The sequence below is a fragment of the Bombina bombina genome, chromosome 10 (genome assembly GCF_027579735.1).
Source record: "Bombina bombina isolate aBomBom1 chromosome 10, aBomBom1.pri, whole genome shotgun sequence".
In the NCBI taxonomy this organism is placed as follows: Eukaryota; Metazoa; Chordata; class Amphibia; order Anura; family Bombinatoridae; genus Bombina; species Bombina bombina.
This window is the reverse complement of record NC_069508.1, coordinates 25576986-25598199: the sequence shown is the minus strand read 5'-3', so window position 1 is coordinate 25598199 and position 21214 is coordinate 25576986. Positions and strand designations below refer to the sequence as shown.

Below are 21214 nucleotides of genomic sequence, written 5' to 3'. Positions count from 1 at the left end.
AATATGTTTCATAGAAATATATATTCTTCTGTTTATCTAGATTGTTTTGTTATGCCCCAAAACATAAGCATTGTCTCCCATGGTCTGTTTTACTCAGGCTATGGATGCACTGAGGTTATGTAGGTGTCACTGTAGAGCACCATGGAACAGAAAACTGCTATATAATGTTACAGTAAATAATATGGATGTGTGAGTTCAGGCAAGTATTCAACTGGGCATTAACTGTGTTCTCAGAAGGTCATAGATGTAAACACAAAGCCCAAATGTGTGCCCAGTGCCCTCTGCCAACATCTGGGGCTTATAATAGCCAATATAAAGCAATCAAAATGATCATTGTCAATCAAAGCAGCATAAATAATTATTCAAACTTGAATATATTTTATATAATTGCTAATCTTAAAAATAATAAATCCAAAGACAGGGCTGAAGCAGAATCAAGTATGGAAGTATTGACCACACCCACTCTGTAGCTCCACCTTCTCTGCTCTGTCTTAACAATATGCACCAAATAATACATTCTCCATTTAGTCTGATTCACAGATGCCAGATCACCAAGTTACATCTACTGCTTTTATATCCAGCTGTTATACTGCAGTGCCAGAGATTTAGGTACTACAATAAGCAAACATCCATACCAAGTCCCATCTCAGGGTAAAATTGTACTGTGTTAGTCAGAACTGCTAAATTACAAATGCATTGGTCAGCTGTTACCAAATTAGGTTTATTAGCACTGACCCCATAACAACTACATGTGTGGGTTGTATCTGTTTGTGTGTATATATACTATACAATATATATATATATACGTATATGTGTGTGTGGGGTGTCCTTGTATGTGAATGTGTGTGTTTATCTACGTTTGTGTATATGTATGGTATATATTTGTGTGTGGGGTGTATATATATGTATGGTGTTTATGTACATGCGTGTAGTGTGTATATGTATGTGTGTGTGTATATATATATTTTTTAATATATGTGTGTGGTGGGGTGTCCTTGTATGTGTATGTGTGTGTCTGTGTATGTATGGTGTATTTCTGTGTATATTTGTGAACATGCATGAAGTGTGTGTATATATATATATATATATATATATATATATATATATATATATTTGTATGTGTGGTGTATTTCTGTGTATATTTGTGAACATGCATGAAGTGTGTGTGTGTATATATATATATATGTGTGTGTATGTGTGGTGTGTTTCTGTGTATATTTGTGAACATGCATGTAGTGTGTGTATATATATATATATGTTTGTGTGTATGTGTGGTGTGTTTCTGTGTATATTTGTGAACATGCATGTAGTGTGTGTATATATATATATATATATGTGTGTGTGTGTGTGTGTGTGTGTATGTGTGGTGTATTTCTGTGTATATTTGTGAACATGCATGTAGTGTATATATATATGTGTGTGTGTGTGGTGTATTTCTGTGTATTTTTGTTTATTAGTGTGCTTTTTTGTATTTGTGTGTTTCTGTGTATGTTTATATATGTGTTTGTTTCTATGTATGTGTATATGAGTGTGTGTTGTGTATATGTGTATTTGTTTATACATGTGTGTCTATATGTATTATATGCACAAAAAATGCCCCAGAAAAAATAATACAGTTTCCTTTAGGCTGTGGTAATTGCATGCACGTGTTTAGAAATATTGATGCTAAAATAAATATACAGAAAAAACCCAGGTAATTTGTTGTGAAATTGTAAACCAATGTTAGGTTTCTAGTAGCATTGAAAACTTAAAGCAAGGCCTCCTTCCTTCTCTGGGTCTCCTTTATTAAACAGCAGTTCTTGTTTATTTCAGGATTTATAAGATTTTGTAATGCTGAACAACAGGCTGCAATGTATAAATAAAAGATAAGAATTTGCAGTAGCTGATATTGTTCTAATAAAGCAGTCTGCACACGTACACACAGCTAAACCTTGCAGACAAACATCATCTGGGTGCCTCTGATGCCTCAGCACATGCAGGGCTGTCTCCAAAAGCTGCTGACGTCACAAAGGTGTCGCCTGGCATCCACTGTGACTCTGAGAGATGTGTCCCACTCTGTGTCTCAGCCAGTTATTTAAATGCCGGCTTCATTTTCAAGTTCAAAGAGGCTTTCCAGCCACGGCCGCAGCAGTTGCACAGTCAGGAAAGGAAGCCTGTTCACAAGTCCAGAAGGATGGGAGCAACGTGAATTTCCTACTAACACAAAAAGGAGTTTGAATAGATATCAGTTTGTGCAGAGAGGAGGGGGGGCAAGGATTTGACATGACAGCAGATCTTTTTTTCACTTCTTTTAGTAGAGGGCTGTTTAAACAGAGCTGGACCTCACTCATTCACCTATTAATACTGAACTTCAGTTGCCTGCAGAAGACCTGTAGGACATTTTAATTTCATGGATATAAAGAAGAATGCTAGTTTGAAAATCTCGTGCCTTGGCTGTAATATTCTTTTGCTGTTCATGGGTTTTGGTTTAGTGGAACAAAGTTCTTGTTGCCCTAAATATTGCAGCTGTGAGCACCTGTCAGTTAATTGTACTGGTAGAGATTTGGAAAACTTTCCAATGGGCATCCCTATGGACACCAGGCAGGTCATCCTCTCCCATAACAACCTGACATACTTGCCATCCGTTGACCTCAATCTCTTGATTGACCTGGTGTATTTGGACTGCAGCTATAATTTTCTTGGAGATTCACTAGAATCCACGTTTATTGCCTTGCCGCTAGTTTACTTGGACCTTAGCCATAACAACATTACCAAAATCACCTCAAGCACATTCTATCTGTTGACCAACCTTGTCGTTCTAAAGCTATCAGACAACCCTAACCTTGAGGAGATTGAGAAGGACTCCTTCGCCAATAACTCTGGACTTCGCCAGCTTGATCTCAGTCGGACGGCTCTAACCTACATAGACTTGAGTACGATTAGCCAACTGCCAAGTTTACGGACACTAGGCCTCAGTTCCAACCCCTGGGATTGTTACTGTCCCATGAAGGAATTACTGGAATGGGTGAGGGAGTCCAACGTTTATTTCTTAGGTGAGACTGTTCTAGGATTAATTATTTTTAAATGGAGCTATGAAAGGGAATACAGGCTTACTAAGGAATTCTGTATTTTTCAAAACTTTATAAAAATTATTGTCGTTTGACCAGCCTTTTTTTAAGGAACAAATACAAATTTGGATTCCATGAAAGTCTTCCATAGTTTTACAATATTAATTGTGATATAACCAAATTCAGTTAATGTATGGTGCCCATAGGCAGAAGTCTCTAATTCCAGTGACATATACTTAAAACCCAAAGCAAAACCTCTGATTATCTTTATTTGGCAGGATTATTTCAGGACCCAAAATTAATAAGAATTAGAAGAGCTCTTCTGATGAGGCATTTAGGCAGCTGTATACTCTAACAAGGAATCTGCTGATAATTTATATATTACAGAGTATTTAAAAACCGTACATTTTGTAGAAATGCTAACAACTGACAATCTATGATCTTAACCATTCAAGATTCAGTATGGAGGTAATCTAAAAAGTTTTATTAGTGTATATTATATCTCAAATGCAGAAGTAATTTATAAAAAAAAAAGTCAGCTTTGCCTGGAATATACAGACATCTTATAGGGGCATTCATCTTAGTAATTATATATATTTATTTTGATAGATAAATGTATTTAACATGTTAAAATATTTTTGCATAACAAAATAAGATTATGTAAAGTTGTTTAAAATAATACTAAAACTATCAGGAAGTGCAAGTCCTGCCTAGGGACACATTAGTCACGGGATGGACAGGACAACTTCCACAGATTGTGCTTCCAGTGGCAAGAAAATGAACTTATCCACTAAAACCTTTTTTTAAAGTACAACAAAAAAATTGAGTAAAATGCTTCAGTAATGATTTAGTTTGTTAACGAGTGTAATTATTGAATTACTGACCCTAACTATAGGGCTCACCTCAATCTTGCACTTGTTTTGAGTAGATAACAATTTTTGAATGTCGGCCGGTATTGTCATTTTGTGATTACAATTACAAAATCCTTCTGTCTCAAGCTATATATCACAGGTCTGTATGTTGATTAATCTGTTTTTATAGTATGTAGTGATGCTAATAGGTATAGATGGGCATTCCGGCTTCGGATGAACGCAAGTTTGTCCGAATTTTGCTGATTCGTTAAGTCATTTGATATACGAACAGCTGAATACATTATTGAACAAACGGATGAAAAACGAATGATTGCTTGACAAAATCAGTTTGTCCATGCCCTTTGGCAGCAAAAAAAAATGGGGCGGGAATGGAGGGAAGGAGTTATATAGTTTGGTTAATAAGCGCCTTTAATTGTAATGATGTACAGGGGTCTGACCATTCACTTGTGCATCGTCCCCTGTACAATCCTACTATAGTATTTACTAATGACTGATGTTAGGGACAGCCGGTCAGGCGCTAAATGCTGGAGTTCAGTCATACAGGAGTTGTATGTTCTTTTAACCTTGAAAAATAGGTTCTTTAAATTGTTTGAATCCTATAATGTAACAGTTTAGTAATATTGTCTATGTTAGCTGTTCCCATTGGAAATAATTGCAATGAATCCGAATCCAATATTTGTCCGAACTGAACACCTGCATGGACGGAATTTGGCCAAACCGAACATTTTAAACAAATCTGAAACAAATCTTTTGGGCGAAACAAATTGTTTGCCTGTGCACGTCTACTAATAGGTGACATGGGTGCATTTAACCAGCTGTGCTCCAAAACTACAGAAGCATGTGTCTCTCTAAAGGCCCGATGAGCAAAAACTCGCTGGAATGGAGAGAAATCTTGCAAAATCCTTAAGTCCTTTTTTTGAGCATTATTTTGCAACTGAAGTGTCCCTCATTCACATCCAGAACCCTGTATAGCAGGGTCGGCAACGTTGGCACCCAAGATGTTTTGTAACTACATTTCCCATGATGCTCAGACACACTTTAGGATGGCTGAGTATCATGGGAAATGTAGTTCCGAAACATCTGGGGTGCTGTTGACCCATGCTGTGTAGTGACATAAACAGCTCTCAAACTAAAATTTGCCTTTATAAACTTCTCTGAGGTAAATCTGAGTGCTGATGAGACATTTAGATAATCTTGCAAGAGCAGAGAGCTTTAGATCATAAGAGATTTGTTTAAGGGTTGGGGGGGGTATGTGTTTTTGTCGAGTTATTGATGTTGCTAATTTTTTATTGTGTACTATTACTTTTTTAATCTTGATTGATTGAGCAGGTAGTTATTGTATCTGTTTGGTGACGTTGCATCCTAATAGCATTTACAATTGTGAGGGTGATGTGCACAAATGCAAACTCAATATTATGGGGCCAATTTATCATAGTGCGAGCGGACATGATACGATGTAGCGTATCATGTCTGCCGCACATCAATAAATACCGACAGCGTATGTTGTCGGCATTTATCATTGCACAAGCAGTTCTGGTGAACTTCTTGTGCAATGCTGCCCCCTGCAGATTCTGCTAGCAGGGGGTGTCAATTTCTGTCCGCAGCCTCAGACCAGGCGGACAAATTATGGAGCAGCGGTCTATAAACCGCTGCTTTATAACTTCTGTTTCTGGCGACCCTGAAGGTTTTGCGCAGAAACAGGGGCATCATTCGGAGCTTGATAATGCGGCCCCTATATCTGAAAACTTTTAGGGCAAACTTAGTAAAAAGTGTTGTCCGGGGTTCATCAAACCCTTTTAGCTGTGAAATTTGATAAGTGAAAAATGACCCTGAGATTTTGTCAATAATTGTCAAGAAGTTGCATCACCAAACAGGACTGGTATATTAGATTATGGGTCTATTTTTTTCCAAAATTAATTATGAAAAAAATGCTCCTAATATGCAATAAAATTGCTGATCAGTAGACGTGCGCATTTGTTGTGTTCTGTGCACACAGTGAATGCTGAACATGGGCGAGGGCAGCGATGTTCGGGTCTTCTCAGAGCCGCATTTCTTCTTGTAAAAGTGCAAAATTCTGGATTTGCACAGATCTTTGTGTGTTGCACTTTCACGTGAAATGCCGCTGCCTGCGCCCATGTTCGGCGTTCATTGTGCACAGAATACAACAAATGCGCATGTCTACTGATCAGCATGATACATCTGCAGTTGCTAACGTGCCAGTAAACAAGCAGCAGATTGTAATAAACTACTATATATTTAACCCTCTCAAAAAAGCATTAAACACATAGATAAAGTTACAGTCTGAAGCTACAAGCATGGCAGCTCCTGCGCAGGGCACAGCAGTCAGCAGTTACAGCTCCTGAGTGGAACTTTAACCTATGTGTTTAAACAATGTGTGGGGGTTAAACACATATTAATACAAAAATGACATGCTCCAACGAAATGTCATTTTGCATTACAATGTTCCTTTAAGCCTGTACTTGCAGTAGACACATGAGCAGCGCCAACAGCCCTCTGGTTGTTTTCTGACCTTCATGCCTGTATTTATGTTTCCCTCCACGTGCCATAAACAATAATGACAGACAGCCTGTGCAAATGCATTTCATTTGTTTTACATTAAAGACAATCAGAGATATTATTTACCGGGACAGTAAATTCAAAATTGTAATTAAATGGATTGGATAGACTAGTACATGACATTTTAAACAACTTTCCAATTTACTTCTATTATCAATTTCCTTTTTTTTGGTATCCTTTGTTAAAGAGTGTGTTTAGGAGCGTGCACAATTCTATAGCCATTTGGCAATAGTGTTTTGCAACATTGTTTATAGCAATGTTATACATAGTTACAAACACTACTGCCATAGACTGCTATAGACACATGCACACACCTAAGCTCCTAATATCAGACCTACCTAGGTTTAGTCTTTAACAAAGGATATCAAGAGAACAAAGTACATATATTTAAAATCATATGCTTCATCTGAATGATGAAAGTTTAATTTTTAAGTTTACTGTCCCTTTAAAGGGACATAAAACCCTTTTTTCCTTTCATGATATAGATAGAACACACAATTTTAAACAACTTTCCAATGTACTTCTATTATCACATTTTCTTTGTTTTCTTTTTATCCTTTGTTAAAAAAGCAGGAAGGTAAGTTCAGCAGTGTGCATGTGTCTGCAGAACTATATGGCATCCGTTTTATAACAATGTTATACATTAGCAAGAGCACTAGATGGCAGCAGTTTTATAACAATGTTATACATTAGCAAGAGCACTAGATGGCAGCAGTTTTATAACAATGCTATACATTAGCAAGAGCACTAGATGGCAGCAGTTTTATAACAATGTTATACATTAGCAATAGCACTAGATGGCAGCAGTTTTATAACAATGTTATACATTAGCAATAGCACTAGATGGCAGCAGTTTTATAATAATGTTATACATTAGCAAGAGCACTAGATGGCAGCAGTTTTATAACAATGTTATATATTAGCAAGAGCACTAGATGGCAGTAGTTTTACAATAATGTTATACATTAGCAAGAGCACTAGATGGCAGTAGTTTTAAAATAATGTTATACATTAGCAAGAGCACTAGATGGCAGTAGTTTTACAATAATGTTATACATTAGCAAGAGCACTAGATGGCAGCAGTTTTATAATAATGTTATACTTTAGCAAGAGCACTAGATGGCAGCAGTTTTATAACAATGTTATACATTAGCAAGAGCAATAGATGGCAGCAGTTTTATAATAATGTTATACATTAACAAGAGCACTAGATGGCAGCAGTTTTATAATAATGTTATACATTAGCAAGAACACTAGATGGCAGCAGTTTTATAACAATGTTATACATTAACAAGAGCACTAATTGGCAGCAGTTTTATAATAATGTTATACATTAGCAAGAGCACTAGATGGCAGCAGTTTTATAATAATGTTATACATTAGCAAGAGCACTAGATGGCAGTAGTTTTATAATAATGTTATACATTAACAAGAGCACTAGATGGCAGCAGTTTTATAATAATGTTATACATTAGCAAGAGCACTAGATGGCAGCAGTTTTATAATAATGTTATACATTAGCAAGAGCACTAGAAGGCAGCAGTTTTATAACAATGTTATACATTAGCAAGAGCACTAGATGGCAGCAGTTTTATAATAATGTTATACATTAGCAAGAGCACTAGATGGCAGCAGTTTTAAAATAATGTTATACATTAGCAAAAGCACTAGATGGCAGCAGTTTTATAACAATGCTATATATTAGCAAGAGCACTAGATGGCAGCAGTTTTATAACAATGTTATACATTAGCAAGAGCACTAGATGGCAGCAGTTTTATAACAATGCTATACATTAGCAAGAGCACTAGATGGCAGCAGTTGTATAACAATGCTATACATTAGCAAGACCACTAGATGGCATCAGTTTTGCAATAATGTTATACATTAACAAGAGCACTAGATGGCACATGCCCCAGGCATGTGCACAATACCTATCTAGAATCTGGTATGTCACCCAGTTCCATAGCAAATACTGTAAGTAGGGGTGCTCAATTCACGGTAAGAAACCACATACCAGATTATTGTGCAGCCCACTTGTACATTTCTCTGCAGAAAACCTCAGAAAAGTGTTCCACTGGAGCAGAGAATTGTGGGTAAGGATAATCCAATTAGATTCACAATGCCCCCTGGTAAAATAAAGAACCTCAGGATCCTGTTGAGAAGAGTTTAAATCTATCTATATAGTTCTACCTATATATACAGGTGTGTATATATATATATATATATATATATATACATATATTGTATATAAATGCATTGGAGCCCTTTGCAGTTAAGTAGATGAAAACATGTAAAAGCATATTTACGCCATATTCATATTTAATAAAGTGTTATACTGTGTATTTACTGTAAATATTTCCCATTCCAATGCTCTGCACATAGCAGAATATGTTCTATGTATTTATAAATAGATATTCCTATAGATCTGTATTTAGCTTTACCTATTTTTGATCATCTATATATATAGGTATAGATATATATTGTACCAAAATACCATCATATATACAGTATACAAAAATATGTATTTCTGAATAAATAGAATATATTCTGCTATGTGAAGAACTTTGAAAAGTAAAATATTCATATTTTCATGTCAGGTTAGCGCACTTGAGAATATGTGATCAATTTTGCACGCGAGTAGGGAGTCAGGTTTTTTCCACTTGTTTTGCTCCATTGACTTCTATGTGGGAATAGAGTAATGCGCACGCAATATTCTAGCTTTGGCTTTTTGCGCTTGTCAGGTTAGCGCATGAGCGAAAACAGTTTACTTTCAACTTGTAATACAAGCACTACCCGATGCGCACAAAAAACTTACTTCTAGCGGAGTCAGAGCAGGATTGATAAATACCGCTCTACTTGTAATCTGTCCCTTAACGGGCAGCGCCACACATTACTACACAGCCACCTCCCTTCATTTAGGGCCGTCATCCTTAATTACACTTCAGGCTAGGACCTCACATTTTTTATTGTGCTTTTGCTGATTGTGCTTTTACTATTACTACTGTTGTAAATGGTCCTTTAAATAGACTATTCACTCTTAGTTCTCAGACAAATGTATTAACAGTTACGGTTCATAGTAATAATGTGCAGCAAAATGTGTATTTAAATGACACAGCTAATTTTTTATTTAACGTCTGCAGGAAATAAATGTATTTAATGTACACAATAAGCATCACATATATTTAATGTCATTTTAAAAGAAGAAGTTAACAATGTACCAAAATGTTTAAAATGTCAAAGCGCTGTACTTCATTTGGCTAAAGTAAAATAAGTTTTGAAGACTTAGGCCTGGTTATAATAGATTCTCCTGCTTGAAGAGAAATTATAGAGCAAGCTTAAAAGTACCCTTAACACTTGTCTTCTAATAATCCCCAAAACCTACCTTTTCTTATTAATAAAAATAAAATAATCACTGCTGATTATTTTATCTGTTCCTCTTACCCCAAACTTTTCAAAGGGATTGTTTTGAAATACAGTGTTGAGCGGTTCAGGCACTGTTATTGTCAATTACTGACTGAGGGGGAAGCTATAACGGAACGGAGTGAAGTTTGTGCAGATGATTTCTGCTTGACAATAACAGTGCCTGAACTGCTCTGCTTTGCCTTACAGCATAAAACTTGTGGAGTTTGAAAAAATAAAACTGTGTGGGGAAGTTAAAAACATAAGTAATGCACTTAGCATTTGCTGCATAATGTATATTATATACAATAGACTGGCAAATGAAATCTATTTACACCCTGACTGAGAAATAAATGTGTATTCAGACACTGCAGCTCACACGCTGCAGGCAAATGTTATATTCCTCTAAGACTATGTAACAGCCAATATGTTGTGTCATGTGACTACTGAGCCCTGTAACGCACGCTACAATATGGCAGCTTACATAGGAAATTAAGCACTGGCTCAACACTGTATTTCAAAACAATCCCTTTGAAAAGTCTGGGGTAAGAGGAACAGATAAAATAAACAGCAGTGATTATTTTATTTTTATTTATAAGAAAAAGTAGGTTTCAGCAATTTTCATTAGGTGTTTAATGTCCCTTTAAAGGGACTGAACTCACTGAATGTTATAGAAGGGCAGAGAGATGAAAGATGCCTTCCATAAAGCTCTGTGAGGTGATTTAAAATGATCCTCCAGGACAAGATTCTAGACAGGCAAATGTTGCTAGACTTGTCTAAAGGGCATTCCTTGCATTTCTGTATGTGAAGGAGCGACAAGCCCAGTGCAATATAGCATTACATGACATGACAGTTTTGTTACACTTACACTTTGTGCTTTGTATTTTATATTACTTTACACTTCAGATTGGGTCATGTTTTATAACATTTAAGCTTTGCACTTTCTGTTTTGTATTTTGAATGCATTTAGATTCTGTATATAGCAGTGATTTCACAAATTCCGATTCTGATTTGAAAGTTTATGTGTTACTGTAATAAATAAGGAACATACTTTGTGTATTTTTGTGTATCTTTTACAAATTACATTGCACTTTGTATTTGCTCCATTGTATATTAAAACTGACAGCTTTATAAAGTGGGAAGGACAGGGCAGTTCCCTGGGCTTAACAGGGGAGTTCCCAGGGTATATCTGAAGCTGTTTCACAAGTATTGTGAAATGCTGTAAGTATTTTACACAAGCTGGTCTCACTGAATTATCTTGCCAGCTGTTTGCAGGTGAAGTTTGCTCAAAATTGACAATACACGTATTTGACTGACAGAAAAGTAATATATACTAAACAAAAACAAGTTAAAATTTAGTGAGAACATTTCAGTTTAATTGCTGCAAACTGAGACTTATCAGTCCCAGGTGCTCAGCTGTTAACTTCACTCTTCCCTGGGAAATTCTGTATCCCAGAGAACCTCACTACTTTCTATGGAAGGCATCTCTCATCTCTCTGGGACTTCAAAGTTCCAACCTTTTCCTTATAGTATTGAGTGAGTTCAGTTCCTTTAAAGTCTGCACTGTAATTTATCTCCAAACAAGAGAATCTTTGATCATCAGGCTCATAAAAAGTAATAAAGCAACTAAAGCTGTCAGTTTTATTTTAAGTAGAAAAATACAAAGTGCATTGTAAATTGTAAAAGATGCACATAATTACACAAAATATAATAGTTGCACAGAATTTGTCAGAGCATAATCAGAATTTGTAAAATCACAATCTTAAATACATTACTCTTAATCCAGCACTAACTCATAAACCAAAATTGAAATTTCCCCTGGTGGAGTGTCTAAGCCAATGGTAGACACAAAAGTCTCCTTTTGAAATTAAGTAGAACCCTAGTTAAATTTGAATAATGAGGGTTCATGAAGTACTCTATCTATTATACTAATCACATCTAGTGATAAATTGTTTCCTCTCTATATTATAGAGTTGTAAGATATGTGGGGGTGGCTGTATATGCATTTTTTGATAGGACCCTTAGAATTATTACTTAGGATTTTTGTATGTTATGGTAATTTGGAATACGTTATTTAGTTATCTTTCCCTAAAATGTGATCTCTAATAACTCTTTTCGTGAAGCCAGACATGGTATTTACAATAAGGTATTTTGTACTTTTGTGATGCATTAAAGATGTTTCCGACACCGAATTAGTTAACTATTTCACCCGGCATGATATAAATACTTTCATTGTGACATGGTTGTATCACATGCCTGACGAAGCCCAATAGGATTACTGGAATGGGTGAAACACGTATAGCAAGTGTCAACTGATCACGCCGACTGATCACGCTCCATGAGCGTGGTGTTTGTTTGGTTTGAGTCGGTTTGCCCCCGGAAGAGATTTTAGCCCTGGATACCAGGCTGTATTTTTACAGTTGGATGATTAGCCAACCGAAGGGATTTGGTCCCCACCTTAAAGGAGATGCCGCTAGTCTATCCGAACAAGCAGAGTAAGTCAGTGAAAACTACCTCTGCAACGGAGGAAGCGGCACCTGGATTCAGAAGAATCTGAAGTAGCAAACGGAGAGGTGAGCTGTGAATGTATTTCCCGCAAAGGTGGTTGATTGATATCTACTGTGATCGAAAGGGAAGGTACCGCTTAACCAATAATAACTGTGTTCTCTGTCAAATATTTGTGGAGGCTTATCTGCTAATAGTGCTAATCCTTATGCAGCTTGCTACAGCTTTCAGCTCTTTGCTTGACTAACAACTGACTGTCACATCACCAAGCTTTTCAACGCTGGTTTAACTTGCTAGCAAAAGACTTTGAATTTATTACTAACTGCAAGCGAAGATTGGTTTACGAGTTAGTGCTGCATTAAGGGTATTTCTTTTTTTCTCTTTAAATTCCTAATATAAAGAACCACATTACCCCCGGGCACCAGAGTAGCAACAGTATTTTTTGCTGCTCTGATACTCATCCATTTCAATTAATTCCCAACTACAGCTGGTAAAATTTCTTTATATTAAATACATTACTATATACAAAATAAAATACAAAATAGAAAGTGCAATGTTTAAATGTAATAAAATGTAATCTGAAGTGTAAAGTAATATAAAACACAAAGTGTAAATGCAGCAGAACTCTCATGTCATGCAGTGTTATATTGCCCTGGGCTTGTCCCTTCTTCACATAAAGAAATGCAGGGAACGACCCTTGGAGAAGTAAAGCAAAATCTGCCTTTAAGAATCCCATGAGGGATCTCCCAGTGTTGGAGGATCATTGTATATCATCTTGTCTGAGCGGAGAGGCTTATATCATCAGGCCCTTAGTGAGTAGACTCAGCAGGGACATTCATTGATTGTATCTGACATTCTCTAATTATATTGTTTATCCCACCAGGGGCCCAATGATTTAAAGATCTCTGCTTTGGTGAGGAAGTTTTGTCAGTACTGTGAGGCCATTTAACCCTTTCACTGCTAAGACTATTTTCTCACCCCTGTGCTAAGCCAATTTTGTTTTTGTTTTTTTGGGTTTTTTTGCTGGTTACATTTAAACAGCAGTTTTCAAGGGAATTCTGAAAATATAGTCATATTGCAGTGACAGACCCACACAAATTATATAACGGGCTTTCTTTAAAAGATGTATATGCTTGTTAATACAGTATTTTAGTAAATAACATTGACCACTGTTGATACTGTGATCATTTTACTAAATTGTTATCAAGAGTATCCACATTTGAAAGAAGGGCCCATACAGGCTAAAAACTAGAGGGGCCCCTTTGTTTCAGAGTAGAAAAAAGCACTTGTATATTCTTGGGGGTCTTGGTGCTTCTGAAGACCACCATCTTTGAAAGAGGGGGTTTGAATCACATCCTCCCAACCCAGCTCCCTTGCAGCAACACTAACCCTAGATGTGGGGACATCATAGACATTGAAGCAGATAAAAAAAAAGTTTAGAAAGTGAAATATTAGCTTTGGATCTGTTTATCTCATGATGCAGGTTCTGGATGTGAATGAAAGACACACACAATATAATATAATATGTAAATAAAAGCCCCCAAAAGTTTTAAGTGATAGCAGATTCAGGAGAAATTTAAGGAAGCATTTTTTTACAGAAAGGGTGGTGGATTCATGGAATGAACTTCCATTTGAGGTGGTAAACACAAAGACTGTAAATGAATTTAAAAATGCCTGGGACATGCATAAGGCTATCCTAAGGAAAAAGTAACATGTAATATGGGTAGACTTGATGGGCTTTTTTGGTTTTTATCTACCGTCAAATTCTATGTTTCTATGTTTCTCCATGCTGGGGAATTTTTGATTATCGGGCCCCAAATGTAGGCTATTGAGTTTTCAAAATACACAATGCACTTATTGCACTGATTGTAAAAGACATTTATGTGTAACTAGAGGTTAATGCAAAATAAAGTACACTGAAAGTGCAGATTAGGGATGGGCGAATGTGTTTATATCCGAATTCGAATGTTAGAAGGAATGTTATTGTAGAAATTCGATTTACATAATAAAATGTTGATAAGAATGAATATTCTTAAAAATTCGATTTTCAAATGTTATTTACAGTTTTCGAATGTCACATTCGAATTCGAATGTCACATTCAAATTTGAATATTACATTTATAAAACACAATTATAGACTAGAAACACTATTTCGAATATCACATTCAAATCGAATGTCACATTTGAATTTGAATACTACATTTATAAAAAACAGTATTAGACTAGAAATACTATTTCAAATTCGAATGTGACATTCGAATTTGAATATTACATTTATTAAACACAGTTGTAGACTAGAAATACTATTTCAAATTTGAATGTCACATTCGAATTCGAATGTCACATTCGAATTTGAATGTCACATTCAAATTCGAATATTACATTTCGAAATTGAATGAATACATAGCTAAACATTATATTATTCGATCTAATATTTTCGAATTTTATTGAAAAATTCAAAAACGAAAATTCGAAAATAGAATGTTAGAATGTTATATAAACATTCGAAATTCGATTCGAACGAACGAATGTATCAAAATTTGTTTTAAATTTTGAATTTTTAGAAACATTCGCCCATCCCTAGTGCAGATTGATTTGTATTTGCTTTATTGCTATCATCGCTGGATGATGTCTGTTACATTCACTGTCACCTGTGAGATTCCACACCCAGAGAGTGTCATTAACTATATGGCAGCTCGTCACCTTACAGGGAGGTGAGCTGCTTTTTTAAAGTATTGAGTTCTGCACTGTGAGGTTGATGGAATGAGTTGTGCTGGTGAACTTTAGACAATTGGGCCCTTAGAGTAAAAACTTGGTGTCAGCCTCTTCCCACTCTAGTAAACATGAAATTTGCAATTTACTTATGGTTAAACTTTCTGTTTGTGAATCATGAGTTTATATAACAATATGTTTTGTGTGGAGAGCTTACTTACAATAACTGCAAAAAACATAGGCTGAGAGTAGTAAAATACATGTAAGATTCAGTTATTTTTCTGTTTTATATTTTCTATTGAATGTATAAATAATGATGATGATTATTATTATTACTATTATCATTATTTATTATTATTATTATTATTATTATTATTATTATTAATAATAATAAGATTGCTTTAATCTCGCAATCTGACACCCCACATATTAACAGTTCCTCTTGATACAGAATTATTTCTGAATTTATTAATAGCCGGCTACAAAAGATATTGTTTGCATCTGACTGCTTGATATTATACAAACCAATTACAATGTTTCACATCTAGATACATGATTCTCAGAGGTATTATTCACACGCCTATGCTATATTTTGATATCTAGAGAGTTTAAGTGTTTTTAAACGTGTATGATTGAATAGTTAAACCAATAAACATAAAGTATGAATGGTTAAAATCGTTCCTGTATTATTCAGTGAGAATTTTTCCTATATAATTGTAGGGGTAAAGCACTCTTTTTTTTGCTACAGACTTTGTAACTAATTTTTCTATGAGTCTCTTTAGTGCAATATTGAACCCCTAACAGGTGCTTGTTGATTAGAAAAATATTTGGCACCTATAGATACTTACCAATAGTACTACTTTACTTACAATCTTGTTACTATAGATATATATGAGCGCCTGCCCTAATCAAGCAATAACCGTGTAGCAAGTTGTAGGGTCACAGTTATGGACTTGTGTTTGTATGTGTATGTGTATATAAATGTTTATGTGTGTATATAAATGTGTATGTTTGTGTATATAAATGTGTATGCGTTTGTATATGTGTATCTAAATGTGTATGTGTGTGTGTGTGTATAAATGTGTTTGTGTGTGTATATAAATGTGTATCTGTATGTATATAAATGCGTATGTATGTGTGTATATAAATGTGTATGTGTGTGTATATAAATGTGTATGTGTGTATATAAATATGTATGTGTGTCTATAAATGTGTACGTGTTTGTGTATATAAATGTGTATGTGTGTATGTATATAAATGTGTATGGTGTATGTATATAAATGTGTATGTGTGTATATAAATGTGTATGTGCGTGTGTAAATATAAATGTGTGTGTGTGTATATAAATGTGTATGTGTAAATATAAATATGTGTGTGTGTGTATATAAATGTGTATGTGTGAGTATATAAATGTGTATGTGTGTGTGAGTAGGTAATAACGTACTGTTCAAATTCACCAAAAAATTGTATAAATACAATGGTCTGAATTCTGAATGATTTGATTTGCATGTCTGTCTATCATGCTTATGCAACAGCACTGTTTACACAGGTTAAAATATTTTGTTGCATGAAAGAACATTCAAAGCTGTTCAAAAAGTTTTTTTTTCCAGATGCAATAAAGAAAAAATAATGAATTTCCTTTGCAAACAGGTGTGTGTGTGTGTGTGTCTGTGTGTGAGTGTGTGTGTGTGTGTGTTGTGTGTGTCTGTGTGTGTGTCTCTGTGTCTGTGTGTGTGTGTCTGTCTGTGTGTGTGTTGTGTGTGTCTGTGTGTGAATGTATCTGTGTGTGTGTCTGTGTGTGTTGTGTGTGAGTGCGTAAGTGTGTGTGTGTTTGTGTGTGTGTATGTGTGTGAGTGTGTCTGTGAGTGTGTGTGTGTGTGTGTGTGCTGTGTGTGTGTCTGTGTGTGAGTGTGTCTGTGAGTGTGTGTGTGTGTGTGTGTGTGTGTGTGTTTGTGTCTGTGTGTGAGTGTGTCTGTGTGTGTGTGTCTCTCTGTGTGTGTGTGTTGTGTGTCTGTGTATGAGTGTGTCTGTGTGTGTGTTTGTGTGTCTGTGTGTGAGTGTGTGTCTGTGTGTGTGTTGTGTTTGTCTGTGTGTGAATGTGTCTGTGTGTGTGTCTGTGTGTGTTGTGTGTGAGTGTGTCTGTGTGTGTGTTTGTGTGTGTGTCTGTGTGTGTGTGTGTGAGTGTGTGTGTGCTGTGTGTGTTTGTGTCTGTGTGTGAGTGTGTCTGTGTGTGTGTCTCTCTCTGTGTGTGTGCTGTGTGTGTGTGCTGTGTGTGTGTGTGTCTGTGTGAGTGTGTCTGTGTGAGTGTGTAAGTGTGTCTGTGTGTGTGCTGTGTGTGTGTTGTGTCTGTGTGTGAGTGTGTCTGTGTCTGTATGTTGTGTGTGTGTGTCTATGTGTGAGTATGTCTGCTATGTGTGTGTGTGTGTGTGTTGTGTATGTGTGTCTGTGTGTAAGTGTGTCTGTGTGGGTGTCAGATGCCATAAAGAAAAAAATAATTAATTTTCTTTGCAAACAGGTGTGTGTCTGTGTGTGTGCTGTGTGAGTGTGTCTCTGTGTGTGTCTGTGTGTGTTGTGTGTGTGTCTGCTGTGTGTGTGTCTGTGTGTGTGTGTGTTGTGTGTCTGTGTGTTGTGTGAGTGTGTGTGCTGTGTGTGTGTGTGTAGTGTGTCTGTGTATGAGTGTGTCTGTGTGTGTGCTGTGTGTCTGTTGTGTTTGTGATCAGGATGTTGTGGCAAGATATGCTCACTGCAATATACATTTTCATGTCTATTTGATGCATTTTCTTTCTAGTGAGTTTGAGGATGCAACCTATATTTATTATATATCTACCAATGAATTGTTTTTCTACTTTAATTTGAATTGAAAATTAAGCTAAACTAGGAATATTCACATGTGACAATTCTAGTACGGAATGACTTTTGCAATGTAAATGCAATTTCTTTAGAAAAAGGGATTTAACGCCAGCTATTATTGTAGGACTAAAAAATATCAACAAGCATATAATACAAGAATAATAACACAACAATATTACATTTTAAGAAATCATGCATGTTTTTATTCTTTATAAAGTTATAGAGATTTCCCACTTTAGTGACTCTAGCACTAAGGTATTGAATTATATTTTCCAAATCGCTATATTAATTAATTCTAGTTTAAGTTTTGATAGTTTGGGGGAAAGAAGACAGACAGGTAGAATAAATATAAAAGAGAATAGATAGATATTGTATAGATGGATAGATAGATAGATAGATAGATATATAGATAGATAGATAGATAGATAGATAGATAGATAGACAGACAGATAGATAGACAGACAGATAATTTGAATAAGGTATTTCCATAATGCAACAGGTATTCAGGATTTAATCAGCTGCTCAATGTTATACTGCATTAAGTCCAGAAGATGGCAGCATTGCTTTGCTATTTGTATACCATAGTGTGACTCCTTACCATACAAACCATAACATACACCTGGCTCTCAGTATCTCTGTGCTGTGCTTCCTGAAAGATGTGAATAGATGTTTTTCACAATAGAAAGATGCTGAAATGTTTCATACTGTAGAAAGTTATGCAGTTTTAGGGAGCTGTAGATGGAATGGGGGCTATTTATCTATGGCTATGAAGGGTCCTAACACACTGGGATGTGGGTTACTTGAAAGCTAATTTGGGGTCCTGTGATTCCTGCAACGTTTGCATAACCCTAAAAGATTCAATAGCTACATTTGTGTGAATTCTACCTGTGTGTGTTCACAGACAAGTGCTGTGCATCACATTAGAGTGAGCTCACAAGTCATTTTGCTTGACATGATGAGGGTGTCTAAATCTTGTAAACATGGGTGTAACTTCAGGGGTTTCAGTTGAAACTGGATCTGCACCTCTAGGGGGGGCATCTGGCTCTGATGTCAGTATTGATATTATTGCTACAGATGAGCCTGGTTGGTCCTATGGTCCTCTTGCATTAGATGTGGTACTTTTGTGCCCTCACAGTGTAAGGAAAATGGATTTGTCTTTACAAATATGGTGGCAGGGTTTCCAAGATGGCCGTCACAGTGTTTCTGTAAAGAAAAACCAGCCAGAATATTTGTACAGGAAGTAAGTGTCCTCTGTCTCAGACTAACCAAGGGGAAAGGAAGAAGTCGTTCTCCTTTTGTTTGCTCAGTTCTCTGATTGCAAAAAAGCCAGGAAGGGAGCTTTTAAAACGGGGCTCTGGTGACAACCCAAGGGGCCCTAGTGAGGTTTTGTTACACCCCTGCTTGTAATTTAGTGCTAGGGAAAAGGTTTAGAGAGGGTTAAGGGCCAGATAAAGGCTCTTGATCAGGGGTCCAGACCCCAGATTCTTACAGCCTTCAGAAAAGTAACAAATCACTGCCCCTTGTAATACGTGTGTACAAATGCTTATTTAACGGTAATAGAAGACGGGAAGACGCAATATGTTAGCAGTTGTTGTCTCAGCTGTAATATTAGCTGGTACTACTAATGTGCAACCCTAACGGCAGGCATTAATTAGAGAGCACCTTCTGATCTGTAACCTACAGCCTGATAGTAATATAGACTATTGCATTTATTTATTACCGGCTCTGATAAGAGAAGGAATGTTTTGTAAACCAACGGGAACATTTTTATATTTATGCTCTGATATCCAAGCTAAGAAATAGGATGATTTATTTTTATGCTATATATACACATTTCAGTCTCTTGATATCCATATTATTATTTTTTCAATGTTTAACCCCCCATTATCATTAATAGCAGTTATTTGCACTGTTTTAACTATTAGAACTATAGCAAGTTCTCCGACATAACTCCTGGTAGACATAAAGCTGCCCCTGTGGCTCCTGTGCTATTAATGGGGGGGAAGCACCCAAAATACTGTGTCCCCTTTGTCCTGGTGATGCTCTTTTTGTGACAAACACTTTAAGATCAGCTTTATTAATTCACAAGACATTTCTATCTTATCACATCTCTCCTTACTCCCCTGTAAAGTTTACATATTAAGGCCATGTCATCTTTCCTTGTACCTTTTATTGTACCAGTCCAGTAGCCTCCAATGTCTAGTTTGTTTATATCTATCTGGAAATATGGTCTCCAGAACTGCATGTGCACAATACACAAGCTGATGCACAACTTGTGCTCTATAAAGTGCTAACATCTCTTCCTATACACACAGCATCCTACGGACCATACCTGCGGCACTACTGCATTGCTAACTACACCATCTGATTGTCTGAATTAGTCATTCCTAGCTTCTTTTCTTTTTTTTCTTTTGTTACTGTCAGGGAGGTGCCATTGTATAATTAATTTTTGGGATTTTGTATTCCAAATGCATCATTTTGTTTTTTTGTGGAGTTTAATTTTAGATGCACATCTTTAATTTGCATGTTAATTGATGAATTGATAAATATATTAAACAAAAGAGGCGCAAGCACCGAACCCTGAGGGACATCACTAGTAACTGCCCTTCCTTTCAATGCAATCCATTAACACTGCAGTTTATACTCAATCCAAAATTCTACCTACTTTCTTCTTGGGCCTTCCCTAAGCCACTAGGGTTTACAAATAGTTTGTTTTCTGAGACAGTGTCAAATGCTTTACTAACATCTAAATAAATTACCTCTGTCTGTACTACCCTGTTCTCTTATTAGTTACATAGTAAAACCTTTTTTAAAAAACTAGATTAATCTGGCACAATCCCCTTGCAGTATAAATGTGCTGTATTTATCCTGAAAGTTGCTTGCCCTTATGTAACACACAATTATTTTCTTTAAAATAGTTTCCATTTATTTTCCTTCTACTGGAGTCAGACTCACAAGGCCTTAGTTTCCAGAGTATTCCCTACTGCATATAATTACATTGTCTGAGAATGCTGTGATTATATTGTGCCTTTTCTGAATGTTAAATAAGCGGTTTAAACTGATATTTGCTCTTGTAGGAAATCTATTTGTGTACAACTCATACTCTGCATATAACGATGATATGGACAAATGCCAGAGGTTTTGAAGGTCATCAGTAATATATCTCCACACGCATAAAAAGAAATGGTTGCTTTATTCAGGACAGGGACATCCATTAAAACAAACAAACAAAACAAGAATAGAACAGACAC

The 21214-nt window shown here is 36.0% G+C and overlaps 1 protein-coding gene across 1 annotated transcript in view; it reads left to right on the top strand.

The window, feature by feature from the left end:
- The first annotated feature begins 2112 nt into the window (after positions 1-2112).
- LRRC52 (leucine rich repeat containing 52) overlaps positions 2113-21214 on the top strand; it is a 40837-nt gene continuing 21735 nt past the window's right edge. Inside the window, exon 1 of the mRNA XM_053693648.1 lies at positions 2113-3032. Within this exon, the coding sequence (XP_053549623.1) occupies positions 2390-3032 (643 nt within the window). The 5' untranslated portion in view covers positions 2113-2389. The remainder of the gene's footprint in view (positions 3033-21214) is intronic.